The sequence below is a fragment of the Cygnus olor genome, chromosome 10 (assembly GCF_009769625.2).
Source record: "Cygnus olor isolate bCygOlo1 chromosome 10, bCygOlo1.pri.v2, whole genome shotgun sequence".
Lineage (NCBI taxonomy): Eukaryota > Metazoa > Chordata > Aves > Anseriformes > Anatidae > Cygnus > Cygnus olor.
In genome coordinates, this window is record NC_049178.1 from 3849981 (window position 1) to 3866622 (window position 16642).

Here is a 16642-nt window from a genome sequence, read left to right on the forward strand (position 1 = left end):
GAAAACTTATGTAAGTACACATTTGTTTAATTCACACTTTTTTCCCCCATAAAATAATTACCAACTGTGGGCTTTTAGCACCACTTATTAACCAAAATCATTTTAGTTACATAACTATAGGCTTTCTTGCATCTTGCAGGATTTCCTTTAAATTTTATTTGGGGTAAGGACAATTGTAATTAGGGTACAGACGGAGTTGGCAAGTTTACTGTGCTGCTGTGATTTGACTCCAGGTTTCCAGAGAAGAACAGATGCTGCTTTAATCCACTGCAGCACAAAGCCCTAGTATTATGTTAAAGAGGACTGTAAATTTAGCTAAATAAATCTTCTTTTGCTTCCTTACAATAGACAAAAGGCTAAAAACATTTTCATAAAATTATCGTGAATAATTATAGAATATAATATTGTAAATTGTTATTAATAAAAATAAAGTAAAAAGGCCAGGCTTTGGTACGATAAAAAAATCAAACCCTTTTATCTCAGTGGGAGAAGCAGAAAATTGGAATGGCTGGCTTTGGTAGCCTTTAATACAGGAAATTGATGTAGTATATCTGGTAATCAGATTCTTTCAGTAGCTCAGTGTCATCTGAGTTTAACTTCTGTATAAAGACCAAGGGCCCCATTGCCTTGTGCAAACACAAACAAAATGCAACAGTTACATTTGGTTTCCTTTTAAATAAGTGGCTACTTGTAGTGAATAGAAAAGGAATCCCAAAATTATCAATCTTGTTTGGGGGGGGCGGGACGACTTGCATTGTTTAGTCCCAAACATTTCAGTTGTCCTTAAGATCTGCCAGATTAACAAGGATGGACATGTCATGATTTTCAATGTTTTGGTAAGAACAGAGAGAAAGAAAACTAACTTCCTTCTGTTTGTTGCTATATGCATGACCTCCCTGTCATCTTTATGGAGTGTAAAGGAAAGGAAGACACAAACTCAATGCATTTTCTGTTACAGGGTGTATGTACAGCCAGTCATAAAATCATAAAAAGGGAAAGTTTGACTTTCATTTAATTTTCATTCCCAGCCTTCATGGTAGACCGGACCAAACTCAACCTCGGATCACATGAAGAGTTTAAATACAACAGCAGCTGTGGGCACTGTAGCGTAGCCATCCCTGTGTTGTTCTGTATGTAACTTGAGTTCGGTGTATTCTTTTCACTGTAGCCTACAGCCTTACTGATTTCTAGTTGTAATCCTGTCAGTTTTCATGAGTCGAGGCAGGGGCAGGCTGTGTTGGTACTCCCACAGAACTCAGGATAAATCTTTAGGAAGAAACAGATGATTTAGTTGGAAGCACCCCTGCCTTTAGAGATGCTCCCTAAGACAGCATTTCCCCTCATCGCTTGGGGACGTTGTGCTGAGGAAGTCATCATTCAAGTGAGATGGACGGCGGTGTTCCTGATCAGCTGCAGCTCCGCAAGGTCTGACAGTATTTTAACAGAACAGCCTGTGTAAGACCCGGGCTCTCTGGTCATGTTTCAACTTAATTATAGCTTTTCTCTTAACCTAAATTCTCTCTGGGTTCTCAATTGGGAATAAAAATTATCTTTATTTTTCTTTCTTACGTGGTTCTGCTTTATTGCAATGTGTGGTTAAACAGCTGCTTTATTTCCATTCTAGAGGTGTCTGGGGTGATTCTCATGCTTTGAAGCTAACGACATTTCACAGGGTGTTAAATGTTAGGTAATGTTTTCAGCTGTTCTTAGATTCTCAAAAGACAGTTCATTACTGCTGTTTATATATTCTTTTGCTTTGTGAAACTTGTTTCGGAGATAATCAGTGCTGTGAAGTATTGACTGGAAGCTGTTTTGAAGAAGGAACTGATTCTAATGCCTCAACTTTGGGGAGAATGTTTCCTGTTTGTAACACTGTTAATCCTTTGTGAAACAGGAGAGGATTGCCCAGCATTTATTGGAAATTGTCCCAAACGGTAACAACTTGGTGTAGTCTTGGAATCTTTTGTTATTAAAAACATGATCAAGATGGTTTTGATTGGGTTCGCCTAGAAGAAAAGTAGTAGTTCAGGTTTTCCTGGGCAGCCATAGTGCAGCATGTTGCACAAGATCATTTCTGACCATCTGTGGTAGACACTTTCAAAATCTGTGTTTGCAAAGAGCCCGTTGTATGATATTCCATTCTTCATGCACCGAAAGAAGCATGACCAGGTCGAGGGAGGCGATTCTCCCCCTCTGCTCTGATCTTGTGAGACCCCACCTGGAGCCCTGCATTCAGCTCTGGGGCCCCAGCACCAGAAGGATGTGGACCTGTTGCAGTGAGCCCAGAGGAGGCAACGAGGATGCTCAGAGGGCTGGAACACCGCTCGTATGGAGAGGGCCTTGAGGGAGCTGGGGTTGTTCAGCCTGGAAAATGGAAGGCTCCAGGGAGACCTTATAGCAGCCTTCCAGTGCCTAAAGGGGGCTACAGGAAAGCTGGGGAGAGACTCTCTGTCAGAGGGTGCAGTGATAGGATTAAGGGGTAATGGCTTTAAACTAGAAGAGGGTATGTTTAGGTCAGACACAGGAAGGAAATTCTTCACTCTGAGACTGGCGAGGCCCCGTCGCAGGCTGCCCAGAGGAGCTGTGGGTGCCCCATCCCTGGCAGTGCCCAAGGCCAGGCTGGATGGGGCTGGGGGCAGTCTGGGCTGGTGGGAGGGGTCCCTGTCCATGGCAGGGGGTGGGGCTGGGTGGGCTTTAGGTCCCTTCCAACCCAAACCTTTCTGTGATTCTGTGATTTTTGGTTCACAAAATGGTGACCCTTGTTTTCAGGAACCAGGCTTCTACCCTTGTCCTAAAAGACCATTTTCTATTATGGAATGATCTGTGGATCACATCGTGGTAAAGAGCCTGTAAATTCTAAGAATGACCCGAGTTCTGTGTTTCAGACCCCGTGTTCTTTTGTGGTTGCTCAGCCTGCCGCGGCAGCCACGGCCGGTTGCACCGGCAGGAGTCCGCGCAGGGCGCCAGTGGTCTGAGCCGCAGAGCTGTGCTGGGCACGCGTGGGCTGCACCCAAATGGAGCTGCTGCGCTTCGTTCAACCTGGCGACTACCCCAGTTCTGTAAATGTGCAGGAGGTCTTCTATTTGTCAATAGCAAATAAAGTTAGTTAGAGCAGATTTTAAAATGTGATAATGGATAGGCTTTGTAGGGAAAACGTTCTTGGCTTATAGTAAGCTTTGAAATAGCACCTATAGGATCCCAAGACAGGAATTGCTACCGTGTTGTGTTTTTTGTTTGTGATCAGTGACGTGGGTCAGAAGCCCTGCTGAAAGCCTACATTTATTTAATTCCTCACTGACAGTGAAAGAACTATCAAATGTATGGAGTCAGCATAATGGAGAGGAAATGTAAAAGGAAGGAAGTTTGTGAATGAGAAGAAGCGTGTCAGCTCTTTAGCTGATTTAGAGGCTGTAGGTATCTAATGTCTCATTTGTCCTGAGAGTAAAGATTTGCACGTGGTAAGATTCAGCATATCTTTCTGGGCATGTCGGCAAGTACCTTCTGTGTTTGGACACATTGTCTTGAATCTAAGTAAGAGCTAAAAAGTTTTCTTTCCCACCAAACTCCGTCCTTCAAATAAAAGCGCTCTTACCATTTTGTTTCCCTAAATGTTAAGTTCTGTACACTTTGATATAAATGTCGGGTGTGTTGCAAGGGAAAAAGAATCTCTCTTCTGTGAGGATGCCTGTGATTAAAGCCTGGTTAGCAGCGATTCTGTTCGAGTGAGTTGCAGTTCAGGCTTCTTCCACTGTGTGCAGAAAGCTCAAGGGCAGTTCCTGTTCTCACTGGTCTGTAGCAAAACTCTGAACTTTGCTGGAAATGGGCAAAAGGCTTCTATGTTCTCCTTTATCCATTTTGTTTCCTACCTGCTGAGAGATTCTCATGCCTGTATGCATTTATGCATGTTGAAATTACTTTGTTTTCCATTAGAGAAAGCTAGTACATTTTTTGTCTTTTTTTGTTTGTTTTTGCTCAGACTTGGCACAAGGTAGTTGGCACTCCAAGTACAGGCTTTCTGCAGCGTTTAAAACTGAGCGATACGATTAGGTGGTTAAATCTGTAAGAGTTCTTTGTCTGGTCTGACTGTTAACAGTCTGCCCTCCTTTTGGATTTGGATTGGCTTCTGTAAGTACTTCGCTTTCGTAACCTCATGAGGTTTATCTGTAACTCCAGGGAGAAGTCAGCCACTGGGAGTTGTGTGTACTGTACCTTATTTTTAATCATCTCAACTAGCAAAGGGCTAAAACCTTAAAATAAGTCAAATAATAGGCTTTGTCAAGTGTATTTGATCTAAGATGAGAATATAGTTTTGTTCTAGGTATGAAACTTCAATGCCTGAAAGTTTTCATTACTCAGTAAATAGGATTTCATTAAGGATCTTTAATTCACATGTATATGATAAACATATTCTTTCCCATCTTGTAGACTATTATCCACCAAGGCCTGAATGGGCAGAGAAAACTAGTATTTAGTTTCTTACAGAACCGAATTGCTAGCGAGATGATTTCTCAGCAGTGTCATTCAGCATCACCTCTTCCTCTGGCTGGCTTGACACAACAGCTGAAGCCACAACAGAGGTGAAAGACGAGGATGGCTGGTGTACGTCGCCAAGGATTTTTGTATTGTATCAAATGCTGCTTCAGCTGTGCATGCAAATCAGGTTTTTCTCAGCTGCAGAAACTAAATCTTTCCCTTTAAAATTAGCATTGTATGAAGGTCATGTCATGATATTATAAATGGTAGAATGTGCTCTAATATCTTACTCTCTTAAATGCATGTCATATGTAGCATGTGTGGTGAATGAGAGGATTCAAGGTGCTGAATGATATATCTGAACAAATAGTAAGTAGCTGAGGTCAAATTCGAGCACAGGTGCATTGAGAAACTCCACAGATTTATAAAGCTTCTCCTATTTGTAAGAGTTTGCATAAGAGAAACAAAACAAAGCCTGTAGTAGGTAGACCTTCACAGATTTAGATCTTTTTGAAGCATATGTGATATTGTATAATGTTTTATGTTGACACTCAAAGACGAGCAGCTGACAATAAAGACAAACCTCTAAAAAAATTTTAAAATTGTGGTGATAAATTTAAGAACTCTTCCTGCCACAAGCCTCAAAATATTGCTGTAGTCTTTTTTTAATATTACTTTGTCCTTTTTTTTTTTTTTAGTTTAAAGTATGAAATATGGTCACTGCTAATTAAATATGCGCTGTGTGATGATTAACACGGCTTAGCAGAGAATGGTATTCTCTATCTTTCCCTGAGATAGAAGGTAACTTTTGTAGCCCATGTTCAAGTTCCGTTGATGCTGTCAGGCTCCTTTGCTACTTTCCAGCTGCTAATTAATGAAAAAATACATCCTTGCCTTTAGGAGATCTGCTTCGTAAGGCATTAAGTGGGTACTGGGAGAATGGCTTGCTTTGTGTTGGTTTGGTTTTCACCCTTCTGTAGTAGATACTTATGTCTGCTAGCCAACGTGCTGTCACTGTTTGACTTAGACAAAGGTGATATGTGAGGTATTTAACCTTCCTTCTCCTCCCTGGAAGCTGAAGATAATCGCAAGTAAGCTCTTTTCAAATGTGTATTCTTAGTTCTTAAATCTGTTATGAAGAAGTAGGGTAAATTTTTGTTTGGCTCTCTTTTCATCTTGCTTGTGTGCATCTCTGCTACAGAAGAAAGCGTGCATTAATTCCTACATCCTGTTCAGAAAGGAGAAAATCATATCTCATTGTTCTTCCCCTGCTCTCTGCTACTGCTAGTAGCATATAAGATTGTGGGTCAAAATGTCTTCTAAAAAAATAATAAATAAACACCTTTTATGGGCTTATCTAATGAGTGTCGGTAGCGTCCAAGTGAGCAGATGTTAGGAATTTTCTGTAACTTTAAATGCAGGACTTGGACCAGAAGGCAACTGAAGGTTTGCAGGGCACGTAGTGATATTTGTCTGTGGATCTGGCCGCCCTGTCAGTGGTCCTCAGACTGTGCTTTCACTGAAGCTGAGTGCTGCTGGCAGCCTGTTCCACAGAGCGTGACAGTATCGGGCGGTTGGGTTATTAGTGTTCGCTTCTGAGAACATACAAATTTTGTCTGGATTTTTCGTACAATGATATATAACTTCAGTAAGATGAATTACCTGGGACATTACTTTGATGTATATTCAAAGTTTTCATTTGTTTCTAACAGAAACAGCTGAATTGTTGAGAGTGTGTTCTAAGTAAAACAAGTCGGTCAATATTTCTTTCCTGGATCAAAGCTTTCGTCAATGCCTGTGAATACTGCTGTCCATTGTAATGGCTTTGAACTTTTGACAGTGTATATTTGAAGGTAGATTGGTTTGTTAATGTTATTGCATTTATTGAATTTGGGGATTTGTGTAAGTTCTTAATATAATTGACTTTTGTTTACTAGAGCAGTACAGAACAGAAATGGAAGTAAGGACCAGATTGTAATCTGTTCCAAACTGTGCTAATAACATACTTCTGCTCAAATATTCTCACCCCATTGGGGAATATTGGAAGGAAGGGGGGAGGTATTAAAAAAACTAGCTTGTATGAACTACATATGGCTAGTTTTGCATTTTAAGAAGTTACATTAAGAACTTTTTGTAGAGAATAGTTTGAATTAATACAATACATACGTCAGAGCTTTAATTAAATACACCTCCTAGTTTATAGTAGAAGGCACCACAGGTACTGAAATGTAAGCCAGCTTTGAAGCAGTGGGGAGCACCCTTCTGTCAAATGAATGCTTATGTTCAGATTAACTTGCATACGGGGAGTCATAGTTTTAGTTAGTGTGTTGTTTGTAATTGTGGTTTAAAATTTCACATTCAAATTAGGACTTTGTTGCACTTGTAAAGAAAAAGTTATAAGCAAGAAATTAACTTTTGTGGAGATTTGTTCCTGTGTGGAATGCCTTGGTTTGACCTAAACATTTTTTTAGGATGTGTTTTTCAGGCTTCATGTTGGAAATGTCTGGCCATACCAGCTGCTCTAGCAGCTGCTATGGAGCTTCTGTCTGTTACTCACTTAGTTCCACGGCGACTTCTGGTCTGCGTTCTTTGAGCTAGGTAGAGAATTTGGATACATGTCAAGGGGGGATCTATAATTAGGAGTTATGGTTGGAGTTTGACTTCTCTGACCTCCAAATTTTAAAAAGATATAGTTGGTGTAAAACAGATGCATAGCACTTCTTGCTTCCTGGGCATTCGGGCCTAATTATATGGGATATGTATTTTTGAATGGGGTAGAAGTTTTACTGGGAATCATATTTATGAAATGAGGTTTTCATGTAAATAGTTTCAGTCTTTTTGTTTTGCTTTTAAATGTATCTCATAAATTATATGTTTGAGTCCCTAGGTGTCTAGATACTTTAGTTGTAGTTAATTTGTTAATGTTTCTGGGGCCGAAAAAAAAACAAAAAAAAACAGCTTGCTGAACTGTTCCCTCAGTAGATACGTTTTAAAGGGAACCAGGTTTATCCCCATTTTTCCTGAAGATGGGAACAAATGACATCAATTCAGGAAAGAACAGGAAAGTAGAGATGGGATAAATTTGAAGAATTTAATGAACTACTACTCAGGCAAATGCTTCACGATTGCAGCAAATAAATGTATAAATACCTCATTAAGTTCAGTCTGAATTATGTAGGCTGCCTGGAGTTTTGACTGCCATTTCTGGCCCCAGACTGTACAACAGTTGTGCTTTAAAAACCTTCTGTTTCCTCGAGAACAGAGCATGTGCGGTGCCATGGCAAGGCTGAGTGATAGTTTTATCAGCTAGAATGTAAGTTGGCAGTGAATTTCCTACTTGTGTTCATACTTGTACATACCTTCCACCATTCAGATGAATTTCACGTGTACCTTTGAGTTTGTGTTAATTCCTTTAAGGATATAAAATAGTATGGAAAAAGCTTTAAGATGTAACAGCACAAACATATTATACTGTCACACTTCTTTTTATTTCCAAAACAATGTTTTCACAGAATGAATGTAGTGTGGATTGGTTCTCATGAATGTACCATCCAGTTGTTAGGGCCTGTTTTCAATTTCATGTCTTTATATTGCACTGTTGAAAGTCCATTCTGAATGAGTGATGAAAATTACTAGTGATTTCAGAGAGCATTTATTGGTAAAAGCATTTCTCAAATATTTACTCAGAGGGTTTTTTGGTTCTATTTTAACATACTGCCTGCAGTTTGGGTTTGGCATGTATATTATTTAGAAGCATGCTGAATTGCTTTTGGTTCCAAACAAAATCTACAGTCTACAGTGTACTGGCTTCAGCATTTGAAGATTTCTGTAGGCATATATTCTCATTATCTTTGTATTCTAGTGCTGCAAATGTGCTGGGATGCTTCACTGTGCAAACCGTGAGGTTTCTGGGGTGAATGGGAATACCCAGCGATCCCTTGCCTCTGATGTTACTGAGGTTCCTCTTTACATGCATGCAGTTTTGAAGATAAGGTAGCGGGCCTCAGTAAGCAGTCAATTTCTGCTTTTCTGGTTATTATCTCTGCTTCTTTCATACTATAGTCCCTCTGACAGGTAAATGCTTGTGTCTATGGATGCAAACTTGTGGCTTCTCTGATCATTTGGCCGTTATTCTCAGTGGGACTAGGAAATTTATACTCATAGAAAAGCTTGGGGTTTGGTCTTTACTGAAATTTAGGTCTTCATCATTCTTTCCAGTTTCAGTTTAAAGTTCAAATATTGAAACTCTTCTTAAAAATGTTGTCCTTATTGTGTTGATATTTGCTTTTACTCAGATAATACTTGGTAAGGCTTGAAGGAAAAGGAAGGTACGGATATAAAAATGAAAAATAGATCACAAATAATGTAGTAAATATTCAAATGTCCTGAAAACTATGTTGTTTTAAAATATGACGGTGTTTTTAGTGTACTGGTCAATTAATTACAGCCTTTGTGATCAGAAGTAACAACTTCTGATCTGAATGTGTAAAATGAGACACAGGGACAAAAAGACCTGCCAGGTTCATGCAGCTGAAATGCCCAGAGAGGAGTGGTTTGGTTTGGTCCTGGCTAACCACATGACTGTGTTTGGCAGTAGACAGAGGGAAGAAGGAAGACAGAGCTTTTTCTTATTAGGTAATTCTTGAGGCAAACTCATCACCTGAATAGCGGGAAGTAACTGTAAAACAACCACCAACAAAGCAGACCTCAGCTTAGTTAGCAACAGCCTCTACTTTACATTTTGTCACTTGGATCTATTGTTTGCTACTGTAGTCCAAAGATATAGCTACATTCTATGTTGCTCAGCTTTTACATTTAGGCACATCACTTTGAAAAGCAGCTTTGTGGCAGCCACTGCCCGCACATTGGTATTGCTCCAATTCAGAGAGAGCAGCGAGCTGTGAGTGTGGTGCTGTTCGAGCTCAGCGCACATCACGGGTGAACGCGGAGCTTGCTGCGCTGCGGGGGACCCCGAGCTCACTGCCCTGCTGATGAAGAGAACAGATCTTACGTGCGTGCACATATCTCACCTCAGTTGATGCATTTTAATTTAAAATTGTTTGCAGTGTGTTGCCCAGCTCTTGCAGGAAGTCTAAAGCCACACAGATGCAAAAGAGAAGAGAATGCCTCAATCCATCTATCTTTGGTACTTAATACTGGTTTATATTAATTAGAAAAAGTAAAGTTAATCTGTTTTTTGCCAGTAGTTGTACATATCCATTGGGATATGTCAAAAATCCTGTACTCGGTCTCTTTCCATTTTTCTCTAAGCTTTTCATATTCCCAATTGTTCCTTGATTCGGAGTGTTTTTTAATAGTAATACAAATTGAGGTCTATGCAAACTGAAACTGCCTGTGACAATTTCTGATTAAAAGAACCTGCTTCAGACAGTACTGGTCATGCTTTCAGAAAAATGATTTAGATGTTCAAGGAAGCAAAGTTTTTCTATGACTGTTTTAAAGTTTTGTTCATGCAAAGTCAAGTTATTAGTACTAAGAATTTTTAAATATTTAATTTCTATTTTCACCATTTAGATGCTCCATTCTCTGTTTCTCTGTAAAATACTGGCAAACAACCTTTCTCTTTTTCTAGCTTGTCGCATAATGAATCTCTGTTTTCTGCTGAGGCAGGAGGGTGACATTGCAATTGAAGTTTTAAAAATGACAGGTTAATGACAACTGCTCTGCCTTCTCCTGAATTGAATACTTGCTGCATTGCTGTTCTCCCTAGTAGTATGCTGTTGTAAATTGCAGGTGGGATGAACCAAATTTGTCTGTAAGTTTCTCTGAGTACTGAAATTATCAGTAATTCTACTGGACATGTATGGATACTGGCAGGTGACTCAAATCCGAGACCTTTATTAAGTTCTTATTAATTCTACTAGAGACTGGGTCAGTGTTGTTATGTCGTTGTCCATTTTTGCAGTGCACGTAAGGTACTAAATTTCTCATCCATATGGGGAAGTGTAAGGAAGTAGTGCTGGAGAAGTGTCTAACTATCCCCTAGCCATAGGGGCACTTACTCTTACCAATGTTGCAAGCTAGGAACAGAGTCCCTGATGGTTTTGTCTGTTGGCCTTTCTAGTGCAAGGGTAGACAAAAGAAGCTTCTAACCCTGCAGTGACTGGCTCTGTTTTGAAGCCAAGGTACCCTTTTGAGCATACAGTCTTTCAAACAGACACGGGCAGGGTCATTGTGAATGGCGAACTCCTGCTGCACGATGCTCCGAGTGCACTTCCTCCATAGCAGAGCAATCATCTTTTGTTGGCACCAGAACTTCACGCAAGTAATATTTCTTGAAATATTTTTCCTTTCCAAGCATACGTAAAGTCGTAATAAGAAGAAAGCAAGCTGGTTTTCTTTGTCACTGGAGCTGCATTTTTATGAAATCACTCGTGTGAAGCTTCAGCTCTTCTTAAATTAACGGACAAGGAAGACTGCATGGGAAAGAGCCCTCAATACACAGTACCAGTTGTGCATTCTCGTTTGCTTTAAAGGGCTGCTCTACTGCTGTGCAGGAGGCTGCATGTTGTAAAAGATAATTACTTCCCTGCTTCAAAGGTCAGACATGTGATGGCAGGGAATAGGCCTGTGAGCAAAACGAGATCAAGCAGTACAACTCATTCATGGCTCATATTTCTGCCTGGAAAAAGTATGAAAGAAAACTAAAAACAGAGAAGAAACCCCTAGCTTTAATCAGAACCTTGGGTAGACTCACTTCCATTTTTCCTGATCAGGGCAGTATTATTTCTGTTGAGAAAAGGCTAAGTGATCCGTTGAGGGTATCATTATTAAGATGTCAATGTGAGATTTTAATCAATGTGGCAGGGTTTTTATTAAATAGGTCACACTTTAGGGGAGGGGAAGGCAAAAAAGTCACAGATCCTAAGAAGGGGGACACGGTGATAATTCCTGACTTCCTATTTATTTAGACTGGATTATAAAACAAATTCACCGTGTGTGTATGAAAAGTTCTTACAAATAGGATTTTAATCAGGAACCTGGGATGCACAAAATAGTGCGGCCTCTTAGTTCAGCAGAAGAACAGAGGAATATGTTTTAGTATTTAAAGAGAGAGTGTGAAGCATTTTTAGAATAGTATAAATTTAAGAAATGGCTACTTTAGAGAGGAAAAAGTTGTTTGTTTTTAATGGGTGGTTACACAATTTCAAAGTCACTAGCAAAACTCTGGATAATTTATCATTTTTAAGTTGAAAGCCAGCTGTGTCATTGAGCAAAAGGGATTTTGTTTCCTGTCAGCTTCCTTTTTGGAAAAAGTGATGTGTGTAGACTGAAAATATTTCCAGCTCGGGTAAAGTATGTTTGAAAATACCTTTTGGATAAAGTCATATTTTGATGGGCAAAGAAAGAGAAATTTCAGTTCTACATGTTTATAGAAATGTTTTGAGAAATTGAAGGGTCTTTTTTCTCCTGCACTTTGAAAAGTACACAGCGTGCAGGCGAGGAGAGCTCTGACAGTGTTAACCTTGATCTCTCCTGGCACTGCAGTCCGGTGCAGAGTGCTCTTTCAGAAGTCACTCCGTACTTTGAACTGCTGAAGGGACTGCTGTGGTATGTGTGTGTAGCGAGGATCACAGCATTTCATTTCCGAGACAACAGAAGGGCTTTATTTTTTATGTTTGTATATATGTGAATGAAAGCAGTATGTGAAACAGAAGATACTGTGGGAGCATGTGGAATTGTGTATGCCTTTAGAGTTTTGATGTACCTGTTCCTAAAACAAAATGTAGGGGAAGTACTGCAAGCACTGATGTTTATGCGTGTGTGAAGGAGTGTTTGCAAAGTCTTTGAGTGATTAAAAAAAAATCAAAATTAATTTTTCTATCAATGCTCTCTGTACACAGGATGAGGCACATAGTAAGAATTTATGCGAAATGTGAAAAAAAGATACTGTAGAAGGGAGCAGGTACACTATTGCAATGTGAGAATGTCCTGCTGCAAATATCAAACAAAAATTACCATTAAAAAGTCATCAGTGCTTCAAGATAAAGCTTGGCTAGGATTCAGTTTTAAAATGTTTCCTATTGTGTACAGCCCTTTAATATGAAGGTTTGATTTTTTTTTCTTTATTTTATTCCATAGCAGTAGCAGCATTAATGTGAAAAGAAAGTATTTCATTTGCCAGATAGCTCCTATTGTGTATTCCCTACCTGGAACTATTTTACTTTCATTAGCCAGAAACACTGTCCCTTGGGATGCTTTACTATAAAGCATGCCAAAAGTATCCCAAGGGAGCAATCTCTCACTAGCCGATAAATAAATGAGATTTCTCTTGTAGTTACTTTTTCCAAACTTTAGGTTTGAGAAACGTAGTAGCTCTTCTCCTTCATAGTAGTTCTTCTAAGAAATGAAGTGTTTTCATTTACTTTACACAGCAGTTGCTAAGTGAGTTACTCAGCATGTGTAAAGTTAAATAATGCTTGAAATCTCCGTTCTCCTGCTTGACTAACCTTCTAAAGGTGACCTTTGCAAAAAAAAAATAGAGACTTGCTTAAATTTCAGTGAAAACTGTGGTATTTGACATCATTATCTACATTACCCTGTAATAACTAGTTCATATGAATTTGAATAACATGTGCTGGATGGCAGCATAAAAAGCAAAACTGTGCTATTTGTTTACAGAGGATTTTGGTATACAGTACTCACCTGAGGATTTTCCTGTCTTTTTGTTGTCTGTCTAGTGTTGAGGGTGAAGCTCCAAGCAGTGAAACTGGCACGTCTTTGGACAGCCCATCAGCTTACCACCAAGGACCGATAACACACAGCTCAGCTATAAGCCCAGACCATTACGATCATTCTGCTTACGGGCTGTATTCCGTCTCCCCTGGACAACAGAGATCTCGGAGACCGAAACTTCAGCACTCGACATCCATACTACGAAAACAAGCAGAGGAAGAAGCTATTAAAAGGTCAAGATCACTTTCTGAGAGCTATGAACTCTCTTCAGACCTACAGGATAAGCAGGTATTTGAGCTTTTTTTTTTTTTTTAACCTCATTTATGACAATGGCAACATGTTTGTCAGCTGGGAAAAAGGTTTTTTCAGCATCATTTCAGTTAGAATACTGAAAATACTGTTTTTTCCCTGCAACCAGCTTAGTTCAAAGTGAGCATTTCTGAACTTTTAAACTCTTTCCATGTCCTACCCTCTGAAAGAACACCAACAATTACATTAATAGCGTTAAAAGTAAAAACTATCAGGAACTGTGATTCATGCTTGAGACTAGTACTGTTTATAAGAATGTAATAATGCAAAATGGTTTTCTAAGAAAATCAGTCATTTTGAAATCTGGATATCTTTGTTGCTCCTGAAGGAAAGGAAGAGCCTACTACTGCTGATATTCCCTCACGTCTGTGGGATGAATTCAGGGTCTTAATTAGTTTCTACCCAACCACATACTCCCATATGCCTTACAAAGAACTAGATGCAGGCTATGTAAATATTCAAAGCCTTTGTCCCTAACAAGGCGTTTCTGCAATACATTAATGTCAGTCAGCCTCAGTCATTCCTTTTAAGCTTTATTCTGAATGTAGTCCTATTTGAAAGATGTTTATTGTCATGTATTTTCCATATTCAACATTTGATTTCCACATCTAACAATTGAAATCAATGCTGTAATACCTTACTACTGTAAGGATGCACTGGATTTTACTGATAGATGAACAACAGCCAAGGCACCAATGCATATGTTTGTTTTTTTGTTAGATTTCTCTTGTCTCACAATATTTTATGTGCTGTGAATCATCGTGGTATAGTGCATAGTCCCTCCAACTTGTATGTTAAGATGGACAATGTGAAAGCAGGCAAAATTCTGCAGATTCTGCAGGAAGCAAACTACTCCCGATTTTTGACCACTGATTCATAGTTAGTGAAATTTATAGAGGCTAATTTTCATTTGCAATCTGTTTGTTGTTCTAAAATTTCAGGTTGGAGAGGCATATAGTGTTGTCCAGAGAGGCCGGGAAGATCAAAGCTCAAGCTCTGACTTAAAGTTGAAGCCAGTATTTGGGATAGCAACTAGGACTTTAGGTTAGCCTTTATGCTTGCCTAATTCTGTATCAAACTGGGCACATACCAAGTTCCTAATTCTTGATCTAGCTTATGCCAGCTCTGGTATTAAATTTGATCTCCTTGTAAGATCTAAAATGTTACTTTCTTTTCTACCCTTGGCAGTTTTATGCTAGATGTTGCCTGAGGGATTAATACAGAGCGCTAGGCTTACTAAAGAGGTGTCCTGCACTGCAGATATTCCGCAGAGGTTAATTCCATGTGTCCTTTTATGCCAGTATGACAGAGAATGAGGACTGCAGATGTTGTTTTGTATTTGTCCAGGGACTCCCACAGAATGAAAAAGTGACAATAATACATAAAGGAAGCTTGCTACCTAAGAGTTGCTTACTGCTTTTGAAAATGCTCTCAGTGAAATCTCAGAAGATACTTAAGCTATTTAAGAAAATGTCTAAGGCTTTACCTAAAAGCAACGTGCACTAAATGTGCATTAGAATTTATTAGAAATATCAATCACTGGTCTGGTAAATCATGTAGGCAAGTTCCAAAATAATTGCAATTAAAATTCCCACCAACCCTCCCCTAATTCATGATAGTCAACGATGATGTCATTTTCTGTGCAAACCTGAATGACAACAACCTACTTACAAGAATAATGTCCAGATAATTCATTTTTTAAATTTTTATTAATTTTCATCATTTGTTCTGTGATTAGTCCAGCAAAATATTTTTTTACATTTATTTAAACACACTTGACCTAATGTATTCTATGGATAGAACTAGTAGCAAATGTGTGTTGGGAGTGGCAGGGTTGTGATAGAAGTTCTTAGTCATTTTTTTTCACCTTCAGAATTCCTTCCAAATAACCTCATAGCCTCTTAGACATGTGCAACAGGTAATATAACTTCCATTTGGGGTGAAAGGCTAAATATATTTTAAAGACACATTAGAGAGAAATTTTCAGAGATGTTCAGAATCCTAGCTCAGAGATCAGTCCCAGCTTTTTAAATTCAGTTAAAAGAAGGTAGTTTGCGGTCAGAAGAGCAGTTCCTCAGCAGTAATCCTGATGTGTGCCCATTGGGGCAGTAGCCCTCCTCAGTTATGCCAATAATCGTGCGTTATAATTTTTGCAGCTAGAACAACAACAAAATATAAGTGATTTGCATTTAAAAACAACCAAGCCAAGAAGAAGATAATCTTTAATGTGGCAGGGGAGTGGGAACTGCTGAACCTGTCAATAGCACTGAAAGAAATACTTTTCCAACAATTCCTGAATGCTAGACCATGGACTAGAAAATATTTTTAGTAGCATTTAGTTCCTCCCACAGAAGGAGGATGATGCTGCTCTGCACATCAATATCTGAACTTAACAATTAATTGGAGAGATCTCTGAAGCATGTGGCAGGGAGGGGATTTGTGTGCACAAGCATGTAGATGAGTAATTAAAGAATTATGTCTAATGATAGAAGGGTACCTGGATTTTTGAGAGAGGAAAAAGGACTTTTGATTCATTGGATGAATATGTGAAAATTGCCTGGACCTGCACAAAAGCACTGTTAGAAAACTGGTGTTTGTATGGGCGGTAGTAAACATATTGTTTTGTCATGGACGTTTTGTGTTTGTGAATAATATGGATCCAGCAAAGACTAATCAGGGGAACAGTAATTAAGTATTGGGAAAAATGTAATTAAAGCTAGTTATTAATCTAATTCAGTGTTTTTTTTTAAATGAGTGATGCTTTTCATATTGTGGAAGGAAAGGTCTGAAAATTTCTAACGAGTATTCCAAAAGCATTGACGTGTCATTTTCAGGTTAAATTGATAGCATTTATAATGTATTTATTTTGCATATTTATTCTGTTAATTGGAAACACTGGCAACTCTGAGTGTAATTATGAGAATGAAAATAGATTTGAACTTGTCTTTAGAAAGTCTGAAAAATATGTTCTTGGTTTGAGGAAGGCTGCAGATGTGGATGTTTTCTCAGAGCAACTTCTCTGGATGTGTCTGGCCTCAGAGGCTCAGTTTTGCTTTGATATCAGGCCTGAGTGAAACTCTGCTACCTGTTTTTTTATTCATGTAGAACATGATACATACCTGGAACAGTGACAGCCACTTTTAGAATTTGCTCCCAAAATATG

The 16642-nt window shown here is 38.9% G+C and overlaps 1 protein-coding gene across 24 annotated transcripts in view; it reads left to right on the plus strand.

The window, feature by feature from the left end:
* Nucleotides 1-16642, plus strand: part of IQSEC1 (IQ motif and Sec7 domain ArfGEF 1) — a 341869-nt gene that overhangs the window by 275587 nt on the left and 49640 nt on the right. For all 24 annotated transcript variants that reach the window (XM_040569093.1, XM_040569094.1, XM_040569096.1 and 21 more), the window contains one exon: nucleotides 13176-13458. In XM_040569093.1, the coding sequence (XP_040425027.1) occupies nucleotides 13176-13458 (283 nt within the window). The remainder of the gene's footprint in view (nucleotides 1-13175; nucleotides 13459-16642) is intronic.